The sequence below is a fragment of the Mesoplodon mirus genome, assembly GCF_964341445.2.
Source record: "Mesoplodon mirus genome assembly, chromosome: 9".
Lineage (NCBI taxonomy): Eukaryota > Metazoa > Chordata > Mammalia > Artiodactyla > Ziphiidae > Mesoplodon > Mesoplodon mirus.
This window is the reverse complement of record NC_138985.1, coordinates 74,493,019-74,510,219: the sequence shown is the minus strand read 5'-3', so window position 1 is coordinate 74,510,219 and position 17,201 is coordinate 74,493,019. Positions and strand designations below refer to the sequence as shown.

Sequence of the window (17,201 nt, the reverse complement as noted above, 5' to 3'; positions counted from 1 at the left end):
TGATAATCTAATTTTCTTTTTCTTATAAGTCACTTGCTGTTTTTGCCTAGTTCAAAGGATTTTTTGTTCTTCTATAAAATTTAGTCATCTAACTAGACTATGTCTTGGTGTCGGCTGTTGTATATTGATGTTCTCAGGCATGCAGTGTGCTCTTATTCTCTCATTTTGTAACTAATATGTGGTTTCAAATACATTTTTTATAATTTCAGGAAAGCTTTTAGTATTTGGTCAGTTTCCTTGATTTGGTTTTCTTTGTCAGGGATTTCTAATAACCATATTTTAAATCTTCTTTGCCTGTATTCGCGATTTTGCCTATCTCTTGAATGAATACTTTTTATCACTTCATTTATTTTTTATCTTGAAAGTTTTCCTCTTTTTCATATTCTATTTCTCTTAAAACATCAGCTATTGTATTCCCTTCCTCTTGTGTTCATTCTAATTTAGATTTCATTACTTTTATAATCTTGTTTTCTTCCCTGAGTTCTTTTATTCCATACCTGAGTTTTTCCAATTCTGATTTCTGTTGTTCTTTCATATCTTATACTATTTTATTAATGCTTCTCACTCATTTTGAAATACTGTTATGTTTTAATCCTTTTTTTGGCATGATTTTCTGGCATGCTTTTGCTATCTGTAAGGATGTGATTCTGTTCCTTATTCTTTTTTTTTCTTATAATAACTTTGTATGGGAGTTGACCTAGATACATATCTGTTGCTCATTTTTATGTGAAATTAGTTTTCAAAAACTCTTAGAAAGAGAAGTGGCTAAGGGTAGCTTCTCCAAATGCACAGAACTCCTTCTTCCATTGTTTTTGTGTAGTGTTAAAAAGTAAGTAAACAAACACATGGCTGCTTTCATTTTGAAATTTTCTGATTCTGTCCCTCTGCACACTTTTACCTGGATTTTCTCTTTACTTTGCTTCTATCCAACTCAGTTTTGATTCCAAACCCACTAGTTTCCCCCCAGTGTGGACCCTGTCCTGGAAGGGAGGTCTGGTAGATCATTTCTAGAATTTGTAAATGCCTGACCACTCAAATCCCTTAGTCCTTATAACCTTGAGTCCTTTGCACTCATCTGCTACTGCAGTGGGCAAAACCCCTCCCAGTTTCAGCTGATGTTCTTCATTGGCCCACCATACTTTGTCATCAATACCTGTGGGCTATTGTGGAGATTCTGCTATTCATCCCTTTGCTTTCCTTTACTTTCTCCCACACTGATGTTGATAACCCTTAAGTCTCATGATTGTGAGTGGTTTATCGTTGCCTTAATTGTATTCTGGGGCTCGTGGAGATATCTAGTTTTGTTGTAAGTATTGTCCATGGCGTTTTGGTTTTCCTATCTAGAAGTTCTATTTTATTTTATTTTTTTTTTGTAGAGATTCAGTGAAATTCCAAAACTCTGCTGCCTCCACCATCATCTTTCCAGAATCCTCCCTTGTGGGGACTGTAGTTTCACATCAATGTTTACTGTATATACAACTCTGCAACTTCTGCTTTTCACTCACCATTATGTTTTTGAGATCTATATGTGTCAAGACATATATAGACTTAGGTCAAGCCTCTTAATTATTCTATAGTCCTTCACCATATAAATGTCCCATATTTTATTTATCCATCCCCATTTTTATTGGACATTCAAAATCTATTATAAACCTTACTTTATATTTTCACATCTTTGAATTAGAGAAAGAAGAATGTTATTACCATTTTATAAAAAGGAAGAAAAATTAAAAAGTCATAATCATCATTAAGACTTGTTTTGATTGTTGTCATTTCTGTGTAGTAGACCACACTGACAGATATCACCATTTTTACCTTGAGTTTGATTTTCTCTTTTTAAGCAAAGTTGTGTTGTTCAAAGATGAAAGGCTGAGTAAAAATCTTATTTCTCAGATGATCCTGTCCCAATGTACCAGCAAAATAGAAAACAACATGAACCAAGATTGCTGGTGTTCAAGGTTCCACTTTGGTTCCTTTTGACTCATAATAGAAAATTTTAGTCTGCTGAGGTAAAATGAGAGGTTGAAAAGTCAGATGCTGGTAAAATAGAAGCTAGCACTTTGCCAAGGGAAGGAAAGTTGGTATTTCAGTTTTTCAGTGGAGGGTTACCTTTTAATTGGAGGAATTTCAAAGGATTAATAAGGCTATTTGGAGTTATTTTCATTTTATTAATTAATATTCACCTCTAGATAGAAATAAAGTTCTCAGTTCGGATTAAAGGCTCTTTCACCTGACAGACATAAGGGCAGGCTTGGCGTTACTGTTTCCATTTTGTGGATAAGAAAGAATGCACAGAAAGGTCACGTGAATTGTATAGGGTGACAAAGATAGTCTGACCCTTAGCTAAAGATTTCTCCTTCTAGAAAACATAATAGGCCTGGTCCACAGTGACTGCCTGCACCCAGTATTGCCTTCTGTCTGGTGAGAATGGAAGAGAGGGGAAGTCAAAATATGCAGAGCAACACACAGTTATTATTTTAAAAATTATTTTTAAGTAGTACTGCTTTTATCTCCACAGCTAAACAAGTATATAAAACATAACCTTAGCAGAGAAACCATGCAAGCAACATTCTTGAGAATAATCACTCAGTAAATCATGCGGGCCTTTCTGATGCCTGGGAAGACAATTTTTTCGAATTGTGCGAAGTATTTCTGACCTTCAGTTTCACCCACTGGATTTGCCTCTGGCTCTCACTAGTAAACACCTTGGAAGGATCTCAGAATTGTTAATGGAAAAATGATTAATGGAATCATTCTCACCAGGGGTCAGTAGACTCATATGCCCTCGGATTCTTGCTAGAATTTCAGTTTCTTGGGTCACCTGTGGAGAAATCTTGTCTCCATGGAGTATGATAGCTAAAAACTCATGTCGTCTTAAAATGAGGAAGGCAGCTCTCCTCACATTCTGTAGGTTCTGAAAATCTACATGCAGCCCAGAACACGTAGCTACAAAACTATCTCAGTGGTCTGTTCACCTCACTGTTCTGCAAATTTCTAATGAGTAGTTAGTGTGTACCTGCCATACCTGAGGTAGAGGCATCAAATAAAATGTCCTAGGTACGTTGAAATGCATACTACAGATAGTTTGGGCTTTTGGGGTAGAAGACTTTAATCTCTTACTGAACCACTGTGCTCTTGGGCAGCCTTATCTCTCTAAACCTCAAAGTTCCTTCCCATAGAATGAGGGTAAAAATAACCACCCCCTCAAAAGTTTCTTATGAGAAATGAAGCGATGATAAACATAAAAGTGACTTACAACTTGGGATGTTCTAGGTTTTATTTACACCCACATATGTGGATACAACTATTGTTCCTTTTTTAACCTTCCTTTGCCCTTGGGAATGGCCATCCTTTTTTTTCCCCTATGCTGTTCCAAGTGCTTTTGATTCTGTAGAAATTAAATGCTCTTGTACTTTCCTGTTCACGGGCAAGGTTTAACTGTATACATTTTACATCAGATAGGTTACTAGCACTCTGTCAGTGCCAGTCTTTTCTTCAGTTGTAGCAGTAACAGGTTACCATCGGACCATGGCTGACTGGGCCCTGTCTGGCTTTTTCTAGAGACTTTGCCTCTCTCGTCTCTGCACCCTTCTGTGTTGATCTAGAGTTTAGCTCTCAGAGGCCCATCTCTTGTCCCACATTAGCCATCTCTGCAGGAGCCTCTCATTCTTAACCATCACAGAATCTGTTTGAGAAAACTGATTGTTCAGATGGCCCTGCACAGAGGGTGAGGAGAACATTGCTGCCACTCACTTCAACTTGAGCAGAATAATATTCTATAAGAAATACACACACACACATGGAAACACCTCTTATTTTACCAGAAAAAAGAAAAATGTTCTTTGCCTTTCAGGCAGCACTGCAAGTATATCAAAGAACACCCTGGTGTCGATCTTTAAATTGCTCTGCTCTCGGCTAAACTAGTTTTACATTAACGATACTGGAAACTCATTTCCAAAGTGCTTTGCAAGTTCACGCACGTAATTTTGAATGTCAGTTACATAATCCTCCAAGCTTCCAAGACAATGAAGGGAACTGAACTGAATCCTACTCCTACATTTTTCAGATGAGGAAACTGAAACCCAGAAGGGGAAGCAACCTGACCAAGGTCAGAAGCCAGTTAGCCGGTGATGAAACCCTGGTGTCCGAGACTTGGGACATCAGAGCTTTTTTGACACCCCTAAAGAGACGCACCCAAGGGGTGCTGTTTTTATTTTATGACAGTTGCATTGATATTTAATTCACATGCCATACAATTCACTCATTTAAAGTGTATAATTCAGTGGTTTTTAGTATATTCACAGAGTTTTGCATCCATCGACACCATTAATTTTAGAACATTTTCATTATACCAAAAAGGACCTCCATGCCCCTTAGCTGTCACCTCCCAAACATCCATTCTCCCCAGCGCTAAGCAACCACTAATCGACTTTATGCCTCTGTGAATTTGCCTATTCTAGGCATTTCATGAAAATGGAATCGTAGAAATATGTTTCTTTCACTTAGCATAATGTATTTAACTTCATCCATGTTGTAGCATGTATCAAAAAGTCATTACTTTTTTTTAATGGTGTGTTAATTTCTGCTTTATAACAAAGTGAATCAGTTATACATATACATATGTTCCCATATCCCCTCCCTCTTGCATCTTCCTCCCACCCTCCCTATCCCACCCCTCCAGGCGGTCACAAAGCACGGAGCTGATCTCCCTGTGCTATGCGGCTGCTTCCCACTAGCTATCTACCTTACGTTTGGTAGTGTATATATGTCCATGCCTCTCTTTCGCTTTGTCACAGCTTACCCTTCCCCTTTCCCATATCCTCAAGTCCATTCTCAAGTAGGTCTGTGTCTTTATTCCTGTCTTACCCCTAGGTACTTCATGACATATTTTTCTTCTTAAATTCCATATATATGTGTTAGCATATGGTATTTGTCTTTCTCTTTCTGACTTACTTCACTCTGTATGACAGACTCTAGGTCTATCCACCTCATTACAAATAGCTCAATTTCGTTTCTTTTTATGGCTGAGTAATATTCCATTGTATATATGTGCCACATCTTCTTTATCCATTCATCCGATGATGGACACTTAGGTTGTTTCCATCTCTGGGCTATTGTAAATGAGGCTGCAATGAACAATTTGGTACATGACTCTTTTTGAATTATGGTTTTCTCAGGGTATATGCCCAGTAGTGGGATTGCTGGGTCATATGGTAGTTCTATTTGTAGTTTTTTAAGGAACCTCCATACTGTTCTCCATAGCGGTTGTACCAATTCACATTCAACCAGCAGTGCAAGAGTGTTCCCTTTTTTCCACACCCTCTCCAGCATTTATTGTTTCTAGATTTTTTGATGATGGCCTTTCTGACTGGTGTGAGATGATATCTCATTGTTGTTTTGATTTGCATTTCTCCAATGATTAATGATGTTGAGCATTCTTTCATGTGTTTGTTGGTAGTCTGTATATCTTCTTCGGAGAAATGTCTATTTAGGTCTTCTGCCCATTTTTGGATTGGGTTGTTTGTTTTTTTGTTATTGAGCTGCATGAGCTGCTTATAAATTTTGGAGATTAATCTTTTGTCAGTTGCTTCATTTGCAAATGTTTTCTCCCATTCTGAGGGTTGTCTTTTGGTCTTGTTTATGGTTTCCTTTGCTGTGCAAAAGTTTTGAAGTTTCATTAGGTCCCATGTGTTTATTTTTGTCTTTATTTCCATTTCTCTAGGAGGTGGGTCAAAAAGGATCTTGCTCTGATTTATGTCATAGAGTGTTCTGCCTATGTTTTCCTCTAAGAGTTTGATAGTTTCTGGCCTTACATTTAGGTCTTTAATCCATTTTGAGCTTATTTTTGTGTATGGTGTTAGGGAGTGATCTAATCTCATAGTTTTACATGTCCCTGTCCAGTTTTCCCAGCACCACTTATTGAAGAGGCTGTCCTTTCTCCACTGTACATTCCTGCCTCCTTTATCAAAGATAAGGTGACCATATGTGCGTGGGTTTATCCCTGGGCTTTGTATCCTGTTCCATTGATCTATCTTTCTGTTTTTGTGCCAGTACCACACTGTCTTGATTACTGGAGATTTCTAGGATAGTCTGAAGTCAGGGAGCCTGATTCCTCCAGCTCCATTTTTCGTTCTCAAGATTGCTTTGGCTATTCCGGGTCTTTTGTGTTTCCATATAAATTGTGAAATTTTTGTACTAGTTCTGTGAAAAAGGCCATTGGTAGTTTGATAGGGATTGCATTGAATCTGTAGATTGCTTTGGGCAGTAGAGTCATTTTCACAATGTTGATTCTTCCAATCCAAGAACATTGTATATCTCTCCATCTATTTGTATCATCTTTAATTTCTTTCATCAGTGTCTTATAATTTTCTGCATACAGGTCTTTTGTCTCCTTAGGTAGGTTTATTCCTAGATAGCTTATTCTTTTTGTTTCAATGGTAAATGGGAGTGTTTTCTGGATTTCACTTTCAGATTTTTCATCATTAGTGTATAGGAATGCCAGAGATTTCTGTGCATTAAGTTTGTATCCTGCTACTTTACCAAATTCATTGATTAGCTCTAGTAGTTTTCTGGTAGCATCTTTAGGATTCTCTATGTATAGTATCATGTCATCTGCAAACAGTGACAGCTTTACTACTTCTTTTCCGATTTGGATTCCTTTTATTTCCTTTTCTTCTCTGATGGCTGTGGCTAAAACTTCCAAAACTATGTTGAATAAGAGTGGTGAGAGTGGGCAACCTTGTCTTGTTCCTGATCTCAGTGGAAATGCTTTTAGTTTTTCACCATTGAGGACGATGTTGGCTGTGGGTTTGTCATATATGGCTTTTATTATGTTGAGGAAAGTTCCCTCTATGCCTACTTTCTGCAGGGTTTTTATCATAAATGGGTGTTGAATTTTGTTGAAAGCTTTCTCTGCATCTATTGAGATGATCATATGGTTTTTCTCCTTCAATTTGTTAATATGGTGTATCACATTGATTGATTTGCATATATTGAAGAATCCTTGCATTCCTGGAATAAACCCCACTTGATCATGGTGTATGATCCTTTTAATATGCTGTTGGATTCTGTTTGCTAGTATTTTGTTGAGGATTTTTGCATCTATGTTCATCAGTGATATTGGCCTGTGGTTTTCTTTCTTTGTGACATCCTTGTCTGGTTTTGGTATCAAGGTGATGGTGGCCTCATAGAATGAGTTTGGGAGTGTTCCTCCCTCTGCTATATTTTGGAAGAGTTTGAGAAGGATAGGTGTTAGCTCTTCTCTAAATGCTTGATAGAATTCGCCTGTGAAGCCATCTGGTCCTGGGCTTTTGTTTGTTGGAAGATTTTTAGGCACAGTTTCGATTTCAGTGATTGTGATTGGTCTGTTCATATTTTCTAGTTCTTCCTGATTCAGTCTTGGCAGGTTGTGCTTTTCTAAGAATTTGTCCATTTCTTCCAGGTTGTCCATTTTATTGGCATAGAGTTGCTTGTAGTAATCTCTAATGATCTTTTGTATTTCTGCAGTGTCAGTTGTTACTTCTCCTTTTTCATTTCTAATTCTATTGATTTGAGTCTTCTCCCTTTTTTTCTTGATAAGTCTGGCTAATGGTTTATCAATTTTGTTTATCTTCTCAAAGAACCAGCTTTTAGTTTTATTGATCTTTGCTATTGTTTCCTTCATTTCTTTTTCATTTATTTCCGATCTGATTTTTATGATTTCTTTCCTTCTGCTAACTTTGGGATGTTTTTGTTCTTCTTTCTCTAATTGCTTTAGGTGCAAGGTTAGGTTGTTTATTCGAGATGTTTCCTGTTTCTTAAGGTAGGATTGTATTGCTATAAACTTCCCTCTTAGAACTGCTTTTGCTGCATCCCATAGGTTTTGGGTCGTCGTGTCTTCATTGTCATTTGTTTCTAGGTATTTTTTAATTTACTTTTTGATTTCGTCAGTGATCACTTCGTTATTAAGTAGTGTATTGTTTAGCCTCCATGTGTTTGTATTTTTACAGCTCTTTTCCTGTAATTGATATCTAGTCTCATAGCATTGCGGTCAGAAAAGATACTTGATACAATTTCAATTTTCTTAAATTTAGCAAGGCTTGATTTGTGACCCAAGATATGATCTATCCTGGAGAATGTTCCAGGAGCACTTGAGAAAAATATGTATTCTGTTGTTTTTGGATGGAATGTCCTATAAATATCAATTAAGTCCATCTTGTTTAATGTATCATTTAAAGCTTGTGTTTCCTTATTTATTTTCATTTTGGATGATCTGTCCATTGGTGAAAGTGGGGTGTTAAAGTCCCCTACTCTGATTGTGTTACTGTCGATTTCCCCTTTTATGTCTGTTAGTATTTGCCTTATGTATTGAGGTGCTCCTATGTTGGGTGCATAAATATTTACAATTGTTGTATCTTCTTCTTGGATCGATCCCTTGATCATTATGTAGTGTCCTTCTTTGTCTCTTCTAGTAGTCTTTATTTTAAAGTCTATTTTGTCTGATATGAGAATTGCTACTCCAGCTTTCTTTTGGTTTCCATTTGCATGGAATATCTTTTTCCATCCCCTTACTTTCAGTCTGTATGTGTCTCTAGGTCTGAAGTGGGTCTCTTGTAGACAGCATATATATGGGTCTTGTTTTTGTATCCATTTAGCCAATCTGTGTCTTTTGGTGGGAGCATTTAGTCCATTTACATTTAAGGTAATTATCGATATGTATGTCCTATTCCCATTTTCTTAATTGTTTTGGGTTCGTTATTGTAGGTCTTTCCTTCTGTTGTGTTTCTTGCCTAGACAAGTTCCTTTAGCATTTGTTGTAAAGCTGGTTTGGTAGTGCTGAACTCTCTCAGCTTTTGCTTGTCTGTAAAGGTTTTAATTTCTCCATCAAATCTGAATGAGATCCTTGCTGCGTAGAGTAATCTTGGTTGCAGGTTTTTCTCCTTCATCACTTTAAATATGTCCTGCCAGTCCCTTCTGGCTTGCAGAGTTTCTGCTGAAAGATCAGCTGTTAACCTTATGGGTATTCCCTTGTGTATTATTTGTTGTTTTTCCCTTGCTGCTTTTAATATGTTTTCTTTGTATTTAATTTTTGACAGTTTGAGTAATATGTGTCTTGGCGTATTTCTCATTGGAGTTATCCTGTATGGGACTCTCTGTGCCTCCTGGACTTGATTAACTATTTCCTTACCCATATTAGGGAAGTTTTCAACTATAATCTCTTCAAATATTTTCTCAGTCCCTTTCTTTTTCTCTTCTTCTTCTGGAACCCCTATAATTCGAATGTTGGTGCATTTAATGTTGTCCCAGAGGTCTCTGAGACTGTCCTCAGTTCTTTTCATTCTTTTTTCTTTCTTCTGCTCTGCAGTAGTTATTTCCACTATTTTATCTTCCACGTCACTTATCCGTTCTTCTGCCTCAGTTATTCTGCTATTGATCCCATCTAGAGTACTTTTAATTTCATTTATTGTGTTGTTCATCGTTGCTTGTTTCATCTTTAGTTCTTCTAGGTCCTTGTTAACTGTTTCTTGCATTTTGTCTATTCTATTTCCAAGATTTTGGATTATCTTTACTATCATTATTCTGAAATCTTTTTCAGGTAGACTGCCTATTTCCTCTTCATTTGTTAGGTCTGGTGGGTTTTTATCTTGCTCCTTCACCTGCTGTGTGTTTTTCTGTCTTCTCATTTTGCTTATCTTACTGTGTTTGGGGTCTCCTTTTTGCAGGCTGCAGGTTTGTAGTTCCTGTTGTTTTTGGTGTCTGTCCTCAGTGGCTAAGGTTGGTTCAGTGGGTTGTGTAGGCTTCCTGATGGAGAGGACTAGTGCCTGTGTTCTGGTGGATGAGGCTGGATCTTGTCTTTCTGGTGGGCAGGTTCACGTCTGGTGGTGTGTTTTGGGGTGTTTGTGGACTTTTTATGATTTTAGGCAGCCTCTCTGCTAATGGGTGGGGTTGTGTTCCTGTCTTGCTAGTTGTTTGGCATAGGGTGTCCAGCACTGTAGCTTGCTGGTCGTTGAGTGAAGCTGGGTGTTGGTGTTGAGATGGAGATCTCCGGGAGATTTTCACCTTTTGATATTATGTGGAGCTGGGAGGTCTCTTGTGGACCAGTGTCCTGAAGTTGTCTCTCCCACCTCAGAGGCACAGCACTGACTCCTGGCTGCAGCACCAAGAAACTTTCATCCACACGGCTCCTCAATTTGGGATGATTCGTTGTCTATTCATGTATTCCACAGATGCAGGGTACATCAAGTTGATTGTGGAGCTTTAATCCGCTGCTTCTGAGGCTGCTGGGAGAGATTTCCCTTTCTCTTCTTTGTTCTCACAGCTCCCGGGTCTTAGCTTTGGATTTGGCCGCGCCTCTGAGTGTAGGTCGCCGGAGGGCATCTGATCTTCGCTCAGACAGGACGGAGTTAAAGGAGCAGCCGCTTAGGGGCCTCTGGCTCACTCCGGCCGCGGAGAGGGAGGGGCACGGAGGGCGGGGCGAGCCTGCGGCGTCAGAGGCCAGCGTGACGTCGCACCAGCCCGAGGCGCGCCGTGCGTTCTCCAGAGGAAGCCATCACTGGATCCCTGGACCCCGGCAGTGGCGGGCTGCACAGCCTCCCCGGAAGGGGGGCGTGGACAGTGCCCTGCGCTCGCACACAGGCCTCTTGGCGGCGGCAGCAGCAGCCCCAGCGTCCCACGCCCGTCTCTGGGGTCCGCGCTTTTAGCTGCGGCTCGCGCCCATCTCTGTGGCTCCTTTAAGCAGCTATCTTAATCCCCTCTCCTCGCGCACCAGGAAACAAAGTGGGAAGAAAAAGTCTCTTGCCTCTTCGGCAGGTCCAGACTTTTCCCTGGACTCCCTCCCGGCTAGCTGTGGCGCATTAGCCCCTTCAGACTGTGTTCACGCCGCCAACTCCACTCCTCTTTGCGCTCCGACCGAAGCCCGAGCCTCCGCTCCCAGCCCCGCCCGCCCTGGCGGGTGAGCAGACAAGCCTCTCGGGCTGGTGAGTGCCGGTCAGCACCGATCCTCTGTGCGGGAATCTCTCCACTTTGCCCTACCCAGGTACGTGGGGAGTTTTTTGCCTTTTGGGAGGTCTGAGGTCTTCTGCCAGCGTTCAGTAGGTGTTTTGTAGGAGTTGTTCCACGTGTAGATGTATTTCTGGTGTATCTGTGGGGTGGAAGGTGATCTCCGAGTCTTACTCTTCCGCCATCTTCCCCGGAAGTCAGTCATTACTCTTTATAGTTGAATAATATTTTGTTGTGTGTAGATAGCCCATTCTCTTCATCCACTCAGTAGTTAATGGCCATTTGGGTTGAGGTATTTCCACTTCTTTGCTATTTTATATAATTCCTCTATGAACATTCATGTATAAGTTTTTGTGTGAGTATATAAATATTTGAATTCTTTTGGGCCTAGGAATGGGCTTATTGGCTCATATAGTAACTCAATATTTAACCACTTGTGGAACTGTCAGACTGTTTACCAAAGTTGCTGTACTGTTTTATACACCCACCAGCAGAATATGAGGATTCTAATTTCTCCACATCCTCATCAATACTTGTTATCATCCTTCATTTTTTTAAAATAAAAGTAGCCACCTCTTTTTTTTTTATAAATTTATTTATTTTATTTATTTTTGGCTGCGTTGGATCTTAATTGCTGCACACGAGTTTTCTCTAGTTGTGGTGAGCGGGGGCTACTCTTTGTTGTTGTGCGTGGGCTTCTCATTGCAGTGGCTTCTCTTGTCGCATAGCACGGGCTCTAGGCACACGGGCTTCAGTAGTTGTGGCACACGGGCTCAGTAGTTGTGGCTCACGGGCTTTGTTGCTTCACGGCATGTGGGATCTTCCCAGACCAGGGCTCGAACCTGTGTCCCCTGCATTGGCAGGTGGATTCTCAACCACTGCCCCCCTCCCAGGGAAACCCTTATCTGTCATTTTTTTTTTTTTTTTTTTTTTTTTTTTTTTGCGGTATGCGGGCCTCTCACTGTTGTGGCCTCCCCCGTTGCGGAGCACAGGCTCCGGATGCGCAGGCCCAGCGGCCATGGCTCACGGGCCCAGCCGCTCCGCGGCATATGGGATCCTCCCAGACCGGGGCACGAACCCGTATCCCCTGCATCGGCAGGCGGACTCTCAACCACTGCGCCACCAGGGAGGCCCCCTTATCTGTCATTTTTATTCTCACATATCATCGAGGGTGTCAAGTGGTATCTCAATGTGGTTTTTATTTACATTTCCTGTAACAGCTGATGATGTTGACCATCTTTTCATGTGCTTATTGGCTATTTGTATAACTTCTTTGGAGAATATCTATTCAGATGATTTTTGAAAACGTTTGGTACAATTCACCAGTGAAGCTATCTGGTCCTGGGCTTTTCTTTATGGGACATTTTTGATTACTAATTTAATCTCTTGTTGTATGTCTATTAAGATTGTATATTTATTCTTCAGTCAGTTTTGGTAGTTTGCCTTTCATTTGCTGCCATGCAGATGTCATAGTATTTCCTTATCATTGTTTTTATTTCTGTAAGGTCAATACTAATGTGAGATTAGTTTTAAGTTCCTACTTCAAAAGCATAATGTGTTTGAAGTCTCATGCTTTATTGCAAAAAAAGTCCCATGAAACTATCTATTTTAATATAAAAGTAATATTTACATTATTTGCCATTGAGTAAAATTGAAGTACCAGAGAGTTTTCCCATATTTATCCTGAATAGTGCCTATTCTCTAAGCAACTGGTAGCCCAGTTTGAGGTAAGTATGACAAGAAAAATTTTTCTCAGGGAGGGTTTCCCATCTGTCCCCAGGACAGTCCATCCGTCCTAACCATGCAAAAGCCCTCCATAGAATTACCAGGGTTCCACAGTCGGCTGACAAACTGTAGAAAGAGGTCCAGAGATTTAACAGGTTTGCTTGTCCAAACAGACCAATCCATAAAGCCTTCCTGTATTTTCATAACAGGGAAGCAGGAGAAGGAGGTTGTCTAGGCCGTGGGTTTGCGTGTGTGTGTGTGTGTGTGTATGTGTGTGTGTGTGTGTGTGTGTGTATGTTCTCTGGTGTTGACGGCAATGCAGAGACACCTGTGACAGTATCCTTTTATGTCTGGAATACCAACAGCAAAAATTAAATAGCCAAAGTAAAGTCTTTTTTCCCCAAATGAGCATCAGAGAAGAATATTTTTAACAAAGCAATATTTCAGATTATTTACTTTAAAGCAAGTCCTGTTTCTGTCATCAACAAATGAGACCCTTACCAACATTCAGACATTCCCTGCTGTACAAAAGAAAATGAGACTCCAGAATTTAACTGTATTTTTATCAAAAATCAGTGGTCTTTAACATCTACAGTAAACAAAGTGCCATTTACATAAACCTGAGGTGGAAATGATATTTTCATGGGTATATTAACTGTAACATTTCTCCCAAACCTTTACAATTAATCACTTGAATTAATAATAAATTAAGCACTTAGCTTCAGTTCCTAGTAAAGATCATTATTAACTCGTGTGTTAAATTCATCATAATGAAAAATAATTTATTTCCCCTGATTTTTCTTAGAAAAACTGTTCTTGAAGACCACCTGCTATTTAGTGGTAGACATATTTGGACCAGACATCATAAAACTGTGAGTATGCCAGCACATTAATCTGATTTGGTTGCTGGGACATGATGGGGGGGAAGCAGGAAAACGGGGAGGTAGCTGGCTCCATTTCCAGTTGGATGTACTTTTTGTAAAAGGGCGTAATATCTATCCAGTTCTTGTTAATAGTGGAAAATTCAAACCTGACTCAGATCCTTTGTGATCCTAGGCAAAGGCTCCCTTTGAATTACAGTGTGGCAACCTGGCTCAGTTTCTCTCCAAGAGGATTTCAGAAGGCATTTCACCAATAATGCCAACAAATGACAAGATCCTAGTGGCTGGACATGGGAATTTGACCCTTTCTCCTGAGCTTGCCCTACACTCCCTCCTGGGTTCTCAGGCCACGTGCTTCTCAGGTTCTTTCCTTCTCTCTTCTCACCTGCTGGTTTCCTGGCCTTCTCTCCAGCCCCACCCCTCAAGGTCCTGTGTGTGCACCATTATCATTACCTGTCTGCTTCCTTTCTTTCTTTTCTCTTTTTTGAGCTCAGAGCACTGGATCAGATAAATCATATTCCTGTTCATGGCACTTTCTCATCAAGGATTCATACATGGCTTTCTTGTATTTCTTATTTAGTTATTTACCTAGTTACTTTGAATACTGTAATTAGCTTCCAAATTACCACCCAAGGCAAATTCTAGGTCCTTGACAATAACTTACCCTGACCACACTGTCCTTCTCTTCCTTCTCAAGCTATTCTCCACCCGAGTAATAAATCCCATGTTTATCTTTCTCTTGTTTCCTTTTTCTATAGTCTTTATATATATATATGTATATTTTTATTAATATGATAAATTATAATCATAAAAATAATATATGCTAATACAACAAATAATTATTAATATATTTCATTTATATATTCCTTTAAAGCATATTTTAAAATTCTGGTTATTTCTTTACTTTATGAAGAGAGTATCACATTGTTCATAATCTTTGGGGACTTACCACTTAAATTTGTATGTCTAAGATTCATCCATAGATTTGTGTCACTGCTGTAGTTCATGCTCTCTGACTGCACACAATATTCCATTGTGTCTCTACAAGAGTCTATTTCTTCACTCCCCCATTGACAGGTGTTTGGGTTGTTTTCTGGTTTTGCACTGTTCGCATGTGGCACTTGTGAACAGTGCTACTGTGAACATTCTTACATGGTTCCTATTTTATATGCCTAATATTAGCCTCAGAGCAGAGTGGCTCAGAGAAGCTAACCCCACAGAAGGGTAGCCTACAGTTACAGAATTCTAAAGACAAAAGGAACTTAAAATGATACAGACCCAAGGGATGATCAGTGTTCCATCGTGCTGTGCACCTGCCTCTATTTATATTGCCCTCCCTCTACTGTGGTCAGTGATTTTTCACGGGCCCTGGACTGGGAGTTTTTGGAAGGCAGGGACCCCTTCTTCTTAGCTCATATCTCTATTACTGCCATTGCCTCCTAATAGGACCCCAGCCCTGCAGGATTGCCCATTGCCTTGCAAGTCCATAATCCACATTCTAGCTGGCTAGATAGTTTTTTAATGCAAAACTAATTATGGCAATCTCCAACATAAAATTTTCACACCCTTTGCAGGATTCCTTAGCCCCCTACACAAAGCTCTTTATGAACTGACCCCTGAGGACATTTTCACACTCATCCCTGGCTGCTCCACAGCACACCATGCTCCAAACCACTTGTAATTCTCCCCACACATCAGAAGGTTTTTGCCTCAGGACCTTTGCGTGAGCTGTTCACTCAGCTTGGCACATCCAAAACCTGTACCCCAGACAAATCTTACTTCTTTGGACCTCAGCTCCAGGGTCACTTCCTCTGGAAGCTTTCCTGACCCTCCCTAGGCTAAGATAGATACCCCCAACACACACACAGACACACACATTCTTCCTATCCTGTGCAAACCCCTAGCACTTGCAAACAGCACTTATCATGTCTGTTTGTACTTTAATTCTCCATTTACTTTTTTGAGTTGCTAACTAGATTGAAAAACTTCTGAGAACTAAGACTACATTTATTCATCTTAAGCAAAATACTGAATATGTGGAAGGAAGGAAGGGAGGGAGGGAGGGAGGGAGGGAGGGGAAGCAGGGGGCTTTGTATCTCCAGGGCTTGGTGCAATACTTGAGCATAGAAAGCCTTTAGTAAACATTTGTTAAATTGATTCTTTATAAAAATAAAATTATCACTACAGATGAACTAAAGAAAAGAAAACAATTTAGCCTATTCAGTGAATCTGTTTACACACTTAGTCTGAGCCAGGTGTTCTGGGGGAAACATCAGCTTGGCCAGAGAGGTTTTCCTGGGCCTAGATCAGGGAACCAGAGAAGTAAGTGGAAAACAGTCATAGAAGCCGAAGAGGGCAGTGCACACAGATATGCAAAAGGGATGTCAGAGGTTAGCTACCAAGTGTGCTGGGAGTAATAGGGAAGTGGTCTGGGTTCACTGGGAAACCCAATGCTCTTCTGTAGCTGGCTAGAGGGCGCTGAGTGCAAGAGCCAGTTAAGCATGGGATCAGAGAGGACAGACAGACACTGTACTAGATAACTGCAGGTGTGGACTGTACAAGAGACAGTCCCCACCTCAAATAACTATAAGTGGACACAGGGTGTTGAGAAAAAATGGGCCTGGCAAGCCACTGAAAGAGGCTGAATAGGTGGTGGGGAGGGGAAGAAAGTTTTTCCTTTGAGAGTCATAAGTGACTAATTCTCATTAGTATGGGGGAGGCCCCTTTGAAGAAAGATAGATATAATAAATGATCCCCCTTTGTGGTTCCGTCCACTATTAGTTCTGTTTGTGTGTAATTTTCCAGGACCCATATTAGTTGTTTGCTGATAGCACTTTCTCTTCCTATGGTGGCCTCTTCTTACAGCTTATTTTAATCAATCACATGCAATTCTGGGCTGATGTAGACCCTGAACATGACAACCTTATGATTTAGTTTTACCTGAATTTCAGGCTTCCAATACTAAATGTGTTTCCTAACCCAGAGGGCATCCCTCCTCATTATTTCACAGGTCAATTCTCAATGATTCATGGACTAATTATTCAGTAATTACATTTCCTACCCACAGGCGAACCACAGGATCTTGTTAGGAAGTGGGACACCTGAGTACTTGGGCATTCATTAGCCCAAGAACCTGGGTCAGGCAGGGCGGGGCTACTTCGGGAGCAACCAAGCCTAGCCAGTGACCACGTGCTCGGTCTTCCTTGTCTTGACTTCTGTTGTGCCAGAGCTTGCCATAGCAAAGCTGATGCTGGTCTTCTGTTCATCTCACCTTGCTTCATGGTATCTATTTATGCTCTCAATCATAAAATCTTATATTCCAAACTTAGGGGTTTTCAGAAATCGGGAGAGGCCTAAACTACTAACATGTTTAGAAGAAAAATGCAAAACAGGGTTTAAAACAATTTTGGTACAACTTAAATGTAACTAACATATTTTTAAATAGCAAAAATATAAAGTACAATAATACAACTGAGCCATTGACAAGGTAATGACAAGATTTATAGAAATGATTAAATTCCTAGTACACTCTAAAGAGTGTGGTCCTGAAGTGAGATAAAAGTGTTAAGTCGTATGAGGAAGATCTTCTTTCAATGCTGTGAGTGTATCTCTGTGGCT

At 40.1% G+C, this 17,201-nt stretch overlaps 1 protein-coding gene across 2 annotated transcripts in view; it reads left to right on the top strand.

The window, feature by feature from the left end:
* The window catches only part of AOAH (acyloxyacyl hydrolase), a 180,101-nt gene that overhangs the window by 19,442 nt on the left and 143,458 nt on the right, over positions 1-17,201 (top strand). For both annotated transcript variants that reach the window (XM_082632566.1, XM_082632567.1), the window contains exon 3: positions 13,508-13,574. In XM_082632566.1, coding sequence (XP_082488692.1) covers positions 13,508-13,574 — 67 coding nt within the window. The remainder of the gene's footprint in view (positions 1-13,507; positions 13,575-17,201) is intronic.